The sequence below is a fragment of the Pararge aegeria genome, chromosome 18 (assembly GCF_905163445.1).
Source record: "Pararge aegeria chromosome 18, ilParAegt1.1, whole genome shotgun sequence".
NCBI classification, from domain to species: Eukaryota; Metazoa; Arthropoda; class Insecta; order Lepidoptera; family Nymphalidae; genus Pararge; species Pararge aegeria.
The window spans coordinates 15,930,776-15,943,039 of NC_053197.1; the positions used below are offsets into that span (position 1 = coordinate 15,930,776).

Genomic DNA, 12,264 nt, shown 5'->3' on the forward strand with positions numbered 1-12,264 from the left:
AAATGAAGAAAATCTCCAGTACGAGTTATACGAAACTTAAGAATAGGCATTGTAAGAGTTATATAAAGCCTACCCCTAAGTGTTTACAACTCGCACCAGAGTTTTTCTTCATTTTATATCATCTGTATATCCTGTGCATACCCTCTATGCACGCCACTGACTACGTCGCTATGAGGATGTCACATAGACTACAATGTCTCTATGAGGATATAAATTGTAAAGGAGAATTGTCCATAATCTTTAACAGTTTAAAATACGGCTGAACTGGCTTAAAGTTTCGTCGTGCCGCGTCGCGCTATGCTCTGCTAAGAGCCCTCTCGGTTCTAAACTAGTAGGACAATCTGCGACGAAAATTCTCGTAAGCTCAGCCTTCACAGCTCAACAGTTTAAATTCTAAAACTTTCTATAATCGATAAAAATCCTTTCAGTAACTTTAATTGACGTGCTTGTATGAAATGCAGGCTACTGGTTAATAAATGATCCAAGTGTCTGTTGAGACCAAAAGGCAGGTGAAGAATCGATACAACCTATCAACCGAGCAAAATTTTGTGAGTTTGATCAAATGTTTTTGTTTAACTACAAAAGCCTGTAGACTGGGTAACTCCCTGCTTATCACTTGCGAACGGCGTTTTGTTATCACTACGTACATACAATTGAATGTTGTCACAAGTATATTTGTTCACGTTTTGGGGAAGAATTATTACTTTCCGTTTCAACTGAGCAACATTTGCAAAATTATCCGAGTATAGCTTAATGCTATAAAAAGAAGCTTCTTAATTAGTCAGTAGGATAAAACGTGGAAATTCAGTCAGTCAGTCTTCAGCGATAGTTTGATTGATTGACTCAGCCGGCTCTCCTCGGCGTAATCTGCCTTCCGAACCGGTGGTAGAGTCACTACAAACTGACTGACTTGACGTTTCAAAAGTGCTTATAAACTGGGCCTACTGGAAATAAATGTATTTTGAATTTTTTTTGAGCCATATTTCTGTGAAAAAATTATCCAAACATCGCACCAGGTCAAAGATTGCTTTGAGGTTAACTTATAGTCCATAGACAAGACCCAGCACCGGGTCATAAAACTCAGTCCACTAAAGCGTGGCTGGTAAGGAACGTCTCTGACTTCATCAGAGCTGAATTAACATCATGTATTCCCGATCCTAATCTGCTATTTTATAATCCTCTTTTATATAGCCTTGTTTAAAGTATATGGCATGCTCTAAACGTTCATGATAATCTAGAGTCACAAAACATGTATGGCAGTGGCGGATCTTTCAATAGAGAAAGTAAGTGTTTCAATCGATAACTGACCGCAACTTAGGATTGCACCAAGGACAATGGAGATCGTTTTAAAATGCTATTATACCTGTTATTGTAATGCACACTGCATTGATAAATGTTTCACGTAACAGAGATTTCCTTGTAACCATATTTAGATTATATAGATTAAAAATGTATTTATAAATATTATATAGTGGTACATATTATAACAGTTATGTTACTGTTATCCTACTATAATATAATCTTAGAAATGTGAAAGTGTGGATGTTTGTTACTCAATCACGCAAAAACGTCGGATTTGGATGAAATTTGGCAATCATGTAGCTTTTGGCATAGAAAAGAACAAAGGCTACCATTTATCTTGATTCCTTGAGAAGTTCCCGAGGGAGAATTGAAAATAGTGTACGAGCTAAGAGAGGCAGGCAGCTTTGAAATTTGGTATGCATATCACCTATGCTATGAAAAGCATGTACGGTATACGGATCTCCGAAATATGTCCAATGGTTTATGGTAAGATTAACAATTCTGAAGTCCACGCACACGAAGTTGCGGGCGACAGCTAATAATACATAACTTTAACTGTTTATTTAACAAAGAAACAAGCTTTGACAGTGTTTTTTTTTGACTAAATAATTTTGACTTTTATGCGAGTTCTTCTTGTTTTTTGTAGGTTTTTGAAATTCGCAAACGTGACGTACAATGGTTGTCTTTTTTAATTTACACTTTAGACTTTTGCATGACTTTTCTTTGCTTTTTGTATGACGTGTTTTTTTTTATTCATCTACAAAAAGGTATAATTTATGAAAATTTAAACCTATGATTCGTAGTGTTTTCAAAGGCGTGTAAAATGTACACCAATCCACACTTGGCCAGCGTACCTAGTCTAACTACGGCAAAAACACTTCGACAAAAAATTCAAAACTAAATTGTTATTATCAATCGACAAGTTTAGGTATAAAATATTATTCCTTACATAACTTTTAGATTTTGTGTCCTAGATAAACGTAGTACGGGAGACCCCTCCCAGACAGTAGGTATCAGCTTTGCCAATATATAGTTACATGCAGACTTTGAGTTAACGCAGGTTAAACCGCCAGTGGCTTGTGAACAAAGAAATGTTTTGTCAAAACATGTTTAGCTTTTAAGCCGTGCTTAGGTTGAAAACCATCGCTGGGGATAGCATATCATATAAGGGGGAGAACAAGGGTCGGAAGGTTTCATAAAGACTTTTTAATGTAATTTTAATTAAACTACCTCTTCATAAGAGCTGTCATAGAAAGAGGGTTAAAGATGTAGAACAAGAGATAAAAGTTTGTAAGTAATTGTACCTACTAATCAGAAATAACCGTACGAGAAATATGTCACAGCAACCAATATAAAATTTACGAATATTTAAGAACTCAAGTGTATGAAAATAAACGTAAGTTTGAACCCACGTCCATTCGGCCCGTACGGTATATACACCGGTGTGCTATAAAAATAATAAAAAGTAAGAGAGTTATCACATAATGGAATGTCACTTTACTATCAGTAGTTACATTTAAACTTGAAAGTTATTTATAAATAGTATTAAACTACAATAGGTACTAATAACTCACCATGTGCGGAAGTCCGGAGTATTCTATACTTCAATAGAGTACAAGCAATCCGTAAAACAAGCACGGCGTCACAGTATAGTACTTATTACTTGTGGCAGTCTCATAATCACAGTAGGTATATCGAACATATTGTTGACCACTTCTCTTATAGTTCAGTAGTTATTAGTTTTCTATGTCCATTCGTAACGGTTAGATTATACTCTTGTAATTAAAATTTACGTATTCACTACTTACACCTACGCTATGGAGCCGAAGCCATATAAATAAGAAGAGATTAAAGCTCGATATGATACATCGCCCGTGACAGTCTCAAGGCAAGCGATTTTATAGATCGTAAGATTTTCGAAACTAGACTGAATGTAGCGCCAAAATAAAAAATAATAGCTAGTGAGCTGGTGGTTATTTCAAAAGAGGAATCATTTAACGTGCGTTTTATGGCTGTCATCGATACATACCTATGCCACGCTGAAGTAACCTCTACGTGGGTTCACATTACAATAAATTTAATTAAGCTGTCGTATCTTAAAGAGGCTACAATCAAACAATTTCCATAATATTTCGTCCAGTACTGAAGTGTTTTTTTTTAAATTAATCCAGTTTTTAATAACTATTCAATATTTTGGCTAGCACGAATTAGCGGGACAGTAATATATAAGCACTGCCGCTAGTTATAGTGTTTCTTAGTGCACCGAATTTAAAATTATTTTCTTATTCAATATTTTCGCTAGCACGAAACAGTACGCCATTAATATATACCACTACCGTGCCGCGCGCTAACACTAGTTAGTGTTTCTTATTGCACTAAAATTAAAATTATTCTCGTTATAACATAAAGGAATCTGGACAATATTAATCAGTATTTTTTATATAAACTTCGCGAACTGGTTATTAAAGTGGTGACAAGGTCATGGCATTGTTAATATTTTAATGAAAATGATTTTGTATAATTTTATCAAATCATTCTTTTTTTTTAAATTATTTGATTATGCTTGCCATTAATTCTGATATTTTAATAGGATTACATTGAGGTTGATAAAGAAGAACCACTTGTCTGACATTTATTTGTTTAAATGGTCTATGGTCATCCAGTAGGAACTAGTTTTTAATCTCTGAAGTTGAAATAAGTGGATGAATAAGAAATGCCATTTTTTATTTTATATGAATAAAAAATAATACTGTTTTAAATATAGCAAAAGTTGGTTTTATTATCAAAGTTCTGCTTCACGAACAAATGATGTATTTAAAAAAAAATCTACCACAAGCTCCCTAGCTATAAGAACAGCGGAAAACATAATAACAGAGGGGGCCATAAAACCTAACATAAACAAATAAACTTATTTCTGTGCTTCACTACACAACATGCAATAATCAAGCAGTTTTACACAGCCGACCTGTCGATGGACAATACACACAATAAAATATTATATGTACATGTTAACACTACTGCCACAAATAATTATGTATATGTATTATGGATTATTATACGTATATTATATTAAGTAAATAAGGATAGGAATGGGATTGATGTATATAGAAAAAAAAAATAGAGAAATATACAATACACTATTTAAACATGAAATTTATTAAAGATAAAAAACATACAATGTTTGGTTTTACACAAAATAAAAATACCTGGAGGGTAAGGGGACCGGGGGGACTGGCAGGCGGGCCCCGGCCCCCGGGCAATACATATTCCGACAGGTCCATACATAGTCCAATAATATAATACCATATCATACGATAAAAAGTACACATATAGGATACTGTCAAGCCAAACTCAACTCAACTCACAGATAGTCATGTCGCGCTCTCGCCAGTATAACAGTACAAAACTATATTAAATCTTACAAAAATACTTATGCCACTAATCTGAAATGCACATAGAGGATCTCGCGTCTCGACTACAAAAATATTTTGAGATTGGAATGAAATCTTTCTTTAAGCTTTCGGCCCAGGGACGATCACAAACGAGAGGTGGCGTTCAAAACGTCCATTAACTAATTTCTCTTCTGCGTCTTAAAGCTAACCGATAGAACCTGACCATTAAGCGTGTAGCCGTTGAGACCCTGGATAGCCATGGCCGCCTCGTCGTACTCACGCATGTTGACGAACGCGAAGCCCTTATTCTTCTTGGTCTCGGGGTCCTTTATCACCTTGATGGAGTCGATAGCGCCGTAGGGCCCGAACAGCTGCCACAGAGTGAGCTCCTCCGCGTCCTCGCCGATGTTGTATACGTACACTGTGGTCTGGTGCGGCGCCGCCGGCGCGCCTAGCAGTGGCACGGGGCTGGCGGGGGCGCCTAGCAACGGTAATGGGCTGTGGTTAGTGGCCGCCATGGGGTTGAAGCGCTGCTGCCCCTTGTTGATGAAGGGCAGGGCCTTACCGGGCGACGGCAGCAGCGGCGGCGGCGACGCCTGTTGAAAGCCGGGCGCGAAGGCGGCAGAGGGCCGCGCGCCGAAGGCGGCGCTGAGGTTGGTGCCGTTGAAGGCGGGCGCGGCGCCGTTGAACACGGCGGCACCGTTGTATGCCAGTGGAGCGGCCAGGCCGGCGCGCGCTCGACCTGCCTTAGCGCTGGGCTTGTTGGCGAATTTGACGGCGATAGCGCCCGCGCCAGGGATAGGAGTCTGCCCGTGCATGTGCGCGATGGCCTCCTCGGCCTGCGGCCGGCTCTCGTAGCACACGAAGCCGATGCCCTGCGACACGCGACTGTTGGTGATGTGGCCGAAGGGCCCGAACAGCGCGTTGAGCCGCTCCAGCGTCATGTCGGGCGGCAGGTTGCTGATGTACAGGTTGGACTCGGTGTCGGGCTTGTGGCTGGCCTTGTTCTCGGGGTTGAGCAGCGCGAACGAAACCTTCAGCGTCTTGCCCTGCATGAGCAGTCCGTTGAAGGCGGCGCGCGCCTTCTCCGCGTCCTCGTGTTTCTCGTACTCCACGAAGCCGTAGCCGCGGTTGGCGATCAACTTGCAACTCTCGATCTTGCCCATGGCGGAGAACAGCGCGTACATCATGTCGCGCGTCATCAGCTCGGGGATGTAGTTGACCATGAGTTTGGTCGGTGACACATTGGAGCCATTAGCGTCGCCGCCGCCATTCTCCATACTCATTTCGTTTAACATCGTTCCTTTACACGAACTACACTACTTAACACAAAATACTAATAAAGTCACACCGGTGGGAGTTTGTTATTTCATTTGCGACATGGAAAACGAACAAAGAACTAACACAAAAAACGCAAATCGTACGAAAACGCCAACAGCAACGCCGGTTCACAAGTTCATCATCACACGACACGCGAGTTTGTTTTTGGAATGTTACCAGAACAATGTTACTGTAAAAGTTTTGGGCGTAGTGTATTCGTATCGCTAATTATCACCAGCACATAAACTGTACTAATTAAAAGCTTTCCCATTAAACTTTTAGAGATTTTTAACAATTTACACGTGCAGAAAATTGTCAAATTCTATTTATTTTTACGTGGCACAAACCGCACACATAATTTTTTGAAAATTGTCTATGTTTTATGTTTAAATATTTATTCTATGGTTCAACAAGGATTCGAACGAGCCACAGATAATATACAGAAGGGTAAGTACTCAAATACAAAAAGTAACCTTTTCTATCTCCTTCATGAACCAATGAACGTATGTAAAGAGTATGACATTACGATTTACGATAGCATTATGTGCTTAGAGCACTAGTGATGTAACTACGACCGATACTGATTACTAGCAAAGTCGAATCTTATGAAACTTTATATTGTTAGATTTTAATCGTATTATTATTTGTATGCACATACATGCACACAATTAAACTCAATTATTAAAAGCAGGTTAAATATTAGTTAATCCTCGAAAAGCTTATAAAATCTCACTGTGTCTATTTCCACCTCGAGAGTAAGTCACCTAAATGTTTTAATACTATCTTATATGACTATTTCGATTATTTTGTGGGTACATGTTTGTGGGGACTAATTACTTAACGTGCTCTAGAAGGCACGTCATTGGACCAAGTCTCTTACTCATTCAGGGGCAAGAACTGAGTATTTCTCGTCAGAAAATCTAAGCCTTTTTATTCATATCCAAAAATTAATGCTCCTGATCCGTAGCCAAACATAATCTTCAGATAGTTTCAGATTAGTGCAAGTTTTCATATTATTTATTTATTATTTATGTAGGTACCATAAATTGTGATTGTGAACATAAGATAAATGAACTGTACAAAGGAAATTATTACGTAAGACTCCTAAAAATACTACATTTTTCTTTATTTATTTATTTAAACTCTTTATTTGTACACCACTACACAGTTAGGAAAATAAAAGACGAATAGAGAGAAACACAAAAACTGGAGTAGAATACAAAGGTGTAGTTTCTTCAACTGTCGAGCTAAAAATCGATTCTTAGAGCTTCTCTTATCCCATTTGATTGCCCTGTTAGAATAAATATTGTAGTTTTTGCCTGCACTGACCTTCTGAATATTTTGCACAGTAATTTTTCGTTAAATATATGTTAAATAATGACGAAGTGAGTTTAGGGTAATGAACAAATGAATGAATGGGTCCGTTCTGACCTTGTTTTTCAATTCAATTCTTGTTTATGGCTTTTAATGTTTTTATTCTGTAATTAAAATCAAATGTCAATGTCAATAGTTTATGTGCAGGTGCCTTTGTTTTGCGGTGTGGTGGTGGTATAGTCGTCGTGCTACTGCCATTATCTATGAATTATTATAGAGAGTATAAAAAATCAATGTTTTGAATTTGATTAAATTTGCATCTAAGTAAACAGCAAGTATAATATATTAGGACCATGTTTTTAACTAATATTCTGCTCAAGAAGGCGAAAAGCAAGTAAGTATAATTATTATATATAGATTTACCAACCTTTGAAGTTTCAGATTTTCCCAGTTTATTTGTTCCTGATCTGATGTGTCGAGTTGCAATTTTGGTTACACTTAGGTTACGTAGACAACCCCTGAGAAAGGATTCCGTAGTTCAGAAAACTGAACACAAATGTAGTACTAGTAGGTACGTAAAGTTTCACGAGTTACGCTGATTTTGACGTTGTAATATTATCATTGTAAGTTTAATGGCACACTAACCTCATCATTCACAGGAGAGAGAGCTGATAGTGGGTTTTCAATATGAGATGATTATTAGACGATGTAATCTTTCCTTTTAGTATTATAAATGCGAAAGTATGTTCGTTTGTCCTTCCTTCACATCCTAATATACTAGATTTTTGGCATAGAGTTGGTTGAAAGGACACAGTTAACTAGGCTTCTTATCCCAGGAAAACAAACAGTTTCCAAAGGATTTATACAAAACAGTAAGTAACGCGGACAACAGCTAGTTATTAATAACTGCTAGTGAAAATAACTGGCAGGTGGCTTACAGGGCTATCAGTGGCGTGCACTTCATACATGCACAAAAGCACTGCATACCCAAATTATTTTATATAACTCGTATTGCAGGGAATTCTTTCCATTTTATGCCATCTACCTGCTTTATGCATACCCTGGTCGAAAATCCAGCGCACGCCACTGAGGGCTATCTCAGGTATTTATTATCAATTTAGCATGCCATTACTTACAATCTTTTTTCTATTTCCTCTTGGAGAAAGGTTAATAATTGCTGATCTATTCTAATTGCCACTATCTGCAGCAACCAGTTTCTGCACAATACTAGTTGCTGCAAGGAAAATAAGCACCTTATGGCTACTGAATGTAGTTTTTCCCAAATAGAGGTAATTTCTGATTGAAATTTTACTAAATGAGTTTAGTTTTAGTTAGTTACATAATAAACCATAATTCTTTGGCATATAAAACAGAGATGATGATGATGATTGTTTCAGAAACATAATGGTAATGATGGAAAGCATAGTGACAGGACATAAGTTCAACACAGTCCGAGAACGGCTAGCTGACAAATTGGAACTGATTCGATTTGATCCCTTTAGTAAGTGTAACTTGTGTTTTTTCTGTATTTAATTTTAAACAGTTTTATAAACAGTGTTCAAATACAACATACTGGTTTTGTGCATGGCACAACATATACTGGTTCTGATCAGTGTTTGTAAGAGCCTAAATGGGTTTGAAACTAGTTGGCTGAACTCTGACAAAAATTCACATGAGTTCAGGTGTCAATTACACACCTAAAACAAACTTTACTCACAATATTGTTTCATCTGCCTTTGTTGAATGTCAGCCTATGCTTACATCAGCCATAGTACAGAGTTTTCTGGACTAACCATGTTCTTATTTGTATGATTCCAATATTATTGGCAGCTAAAAATTTTGAACTTTAATACAGTAGTATGCATTATGAAAAGCGTAGTCAACAAATTTAAGAAAAAAACAAAAAATAAGTATTAAACAAATATATAATAAAAATCCAATCTCAATAACAACAGCATGCACACACACATTCATTGATCAGACAGCACAAGGATAGCATGTAATAACATTATGGCATGTCAAATTTGTCATAGGTAGGGTTCAATTTTAATACATATATTATAAGAATTCTAGACTACACAATGTTTAAACATGAGATCAATAATATTCAAATAAATTAATTTCTATTTTTTTTCATTGCTTATGAATTTAGCATGTTATTAATGCATCCAAAAAAATTAAAGGAATGTTGTACTTTTGCTTGAAGTATGTACGAGTGACAGTTCTTAGCTATCTCAAAGTAGTTCTTTGGGGATATTTGAATGCCACCTATGGATTGAAGTCCAGGTTCAGCTCTCTGGTTAGGCCATAAATTGTTAGTTATTGGGTTTCTGTTAAAAACCTTGGTGCCAACTCAAAGTTGGGAAATTGTATCCATTCCTATACTTCAGAGAGAACATCAAGCAGTTTTCCGGCTATTGTCACTTCTACTAGCATATGATCATTACTATTAAAGCCCAGCAACCTGCATTGGAGCAGCATGGTGGGTTAATGCTCTCACCAATAAAAAAGGAAACCTAATCAAGAATCAAGTTCAATGTTCATTGTAAATTCAAAAAGGTGTTCACTAACCAATTTCCTTTTCTTTTCAGTTCAACGTGAGAGTATTTACAAGGAGAAAAAGAAAATACGGAGTATCAAGTAACACCACATGTTCAGTCGTGTAAATTAAATTATTAGTTTAGATTAGAAATAAAACAATTAAATTAAATTTCAAATAATATAATTTTAGTAACTTTAAAATAATAAACAAATCTTTGGATACAATGTGTTTTAATTACTAGCAAATAATTTTAAGTACTGTGTTTCCAGTAACATCTCATACAGATTATTATCCCATATAATATAATAAATTTAGAATACATGCTTTACTTTTCCATCTTATTATTCTAAAACAACTGTGCAATTGGTGTTCATTCGGTTAAACAGAAATCTCACTATCACAACTGACAAGTGACAGTCTTAAAAGTATTGCCAATCTTTTAGCAAGTTTCCTGAAAAAAGGAAATGTACTTTTTTGACAGTTCAGTTTCACTTTAAGATTTATGTTTAATCGAATTGTATGAAAGATAAAATACACTCAAATGTGCTCTTATATGTTATCTTAAAGTGCTAATAAGGTACTTTAAAAGAAGTCAGTGCACAACTTCATATTATATGTGCACAAAAAATTTGATACCTCTATACAAAATGTACTCTATAACATATAAAATGTTGTGTTTATGATTACTTTTTGGCAATTGCATTGTAATATGTTTGTATGTTTTATTGCAATAACATTCATATATTCAATCTTTGTGTTTGCTTCTTTTTAAAACTAGTTATTTATATAGTTGTTAAAAGCAATGTCCAAGCAAATATTGTAGAAAATAGTACATTTTTCACAGAGTACCTTTTGAATAGAAATCATGATGAAAAAAAAGTAAAAGCTGTGTAAACAGTTAAAGAAAGTATTGTAAGAATTATTTATTATTATAAAACAACAGTACAAACACACAATTTTTTTTCATAAGGTAGAGTAGGAAATTATGTTTATAAAAGATCATCTACACAGGGTGTATTTTCCTGTAATAATATTTTATAACATTTAATATAATTACAATTAGAGTCATTAAATGCTTATAATTATTCTCACTATTTTTATTTCTATTATTAATATACAATAAACACCTTTTAAGTTTAATCCACACTAAAAAGGTATGTAGATATAATATGTTTTTCGTCTTCTTTTTGAGACAAGTAAATAATAAGACTTTCCATCAGATTATACTAGTAATGATATGTCCCTACACTAAAATACGATAAAATAAAAGGTAATTTGATAGTAAGAAACTAGAATGAGAAAGACCTATATATATTGTTGTTCCTTTCTAGTTAGAGTGGACTAAACTTAACAATAAAAATGTTAAAATCGTGATTTATAATTAACAATTCCAAGACAATTTGATGATTATAAGTTTTTTTTTATAACATATATTTTTCGATTTATTTTTTCCTAGAAAAAGCAAGTAAATTGTACATAGGTACTCAGAGTCTAAATATATCTTATTAATAAAAATTGACTAGATAAGTCCGTTACCAAAAGAACAAGAAAATAGTACTTATTACAATATGATTACAACATTCAAATTAAATAATAAAAATGATTATTTTAGAAACAATACTGTTACTTATAAATCTATTCTTATAATAAATCTGTAACTGGAAGATTTCTGTACATTTAATATATTTTGAAAATTTTGAAGATTTCCCCTTCTGCTTTATAATCAATGCTGAGTCCAAAATAGATTTTTATAGAATTTTTGTCTGGCTGTCTGTCCGGGCATCACGTGAAAACTACTGAACGGATTTAAAAACAAAATGGTATAGTTGTAGCTTATATTCCGGGTCAATATATAGGAGACTTTTCATAGCGATAAACAGTTAGTTTGCTCCGGGAAATGGGATGAAATTTTTTATCAATTTTACTTCATACCTCCGTTAAATATGAATTGTTTTCAATAATTATTTTTTATTTGAAAGTGTATACTATTAAGCATGTTTTGTCTTATTTTAATGAAGATCTGATAAACATTGTAGGAGATAAAGGACATCACTCTTTACAGACCATTCGCGGACGAAGTCGCGCGGGTCCGCTAGTGTACTAATAAATATGAAACCTTGACCTACTGATTGACATATTATTATATATCATTATATATCATTCAGTGTTTTCTTGGCATGAGGCCATTCCCTAATCAAAATCAAATCACTTTTTCTACAGTAGGTAACCATTCCGTTCTTCAACACACTACTACTAACAATGTAGTATCTTTGGCTTATATGTACGTAATTATTTTTATATATTTTTTATTTACTTAGTATCATTAATGCATAGTATTTTACACAAAGTAGATTATATATATAATGTAACTTTTTTATTTTATTGAGTTTTTAA

The 12,264-nt window shown here is 35.0% G+C and overlaps 2 protein-coding genes across 2 annotated transcripts; one reads left to right on the plus strand and one right to left on the minus strand.

The window, feature by feature from the left end:
* Positions 1 to 4,428: 4,428 nt before the first annotated feature.
* On the minus strand, positions 4,429 to 6,374 carry LOC120631430 (ELAV-like protein 1-B). The gene has a single exon (XM_039901010.1). The coding sequence runs from the start codon at positions 5,990 to 5,992 to the stop codon at positions 4,874 to 4,876; it is 1,119 nt and encodes a 372-aa protein (XP_039756944.1). The 5' UTR covers positions 5,993 to 6,374; the 3' UTR covers positions 4,429 to 4,873.
* Positions 6,375 to 7,529: 1,155 nt separating this feature from the next.
* LOC120631431 (39S ribosomal protein L33, mitochondrial) lies at positions 7,530 to 10,559 on the plus strand. The gene is made up of 3 exons (XM_039901011.1): positions 7,530 to 7,722; positions 8,726 to 8,829; positions 9,920 to 10,559. The coding sequence occupies exons 1-3, from the start codon at positions 7,682 to 7,684 to the stop codon at positions 9,970 to 9,972; spliced, it is 198 nt and encodes a 65-aa protein (XP_039756945.1). The 5' UTR covers positions 7,530 to 7,681; the 3' UTR covers positions 9,973 to 10,559.
* Positions 10,560 to 12,264: the final 1,705 nt, after the last annotated feature.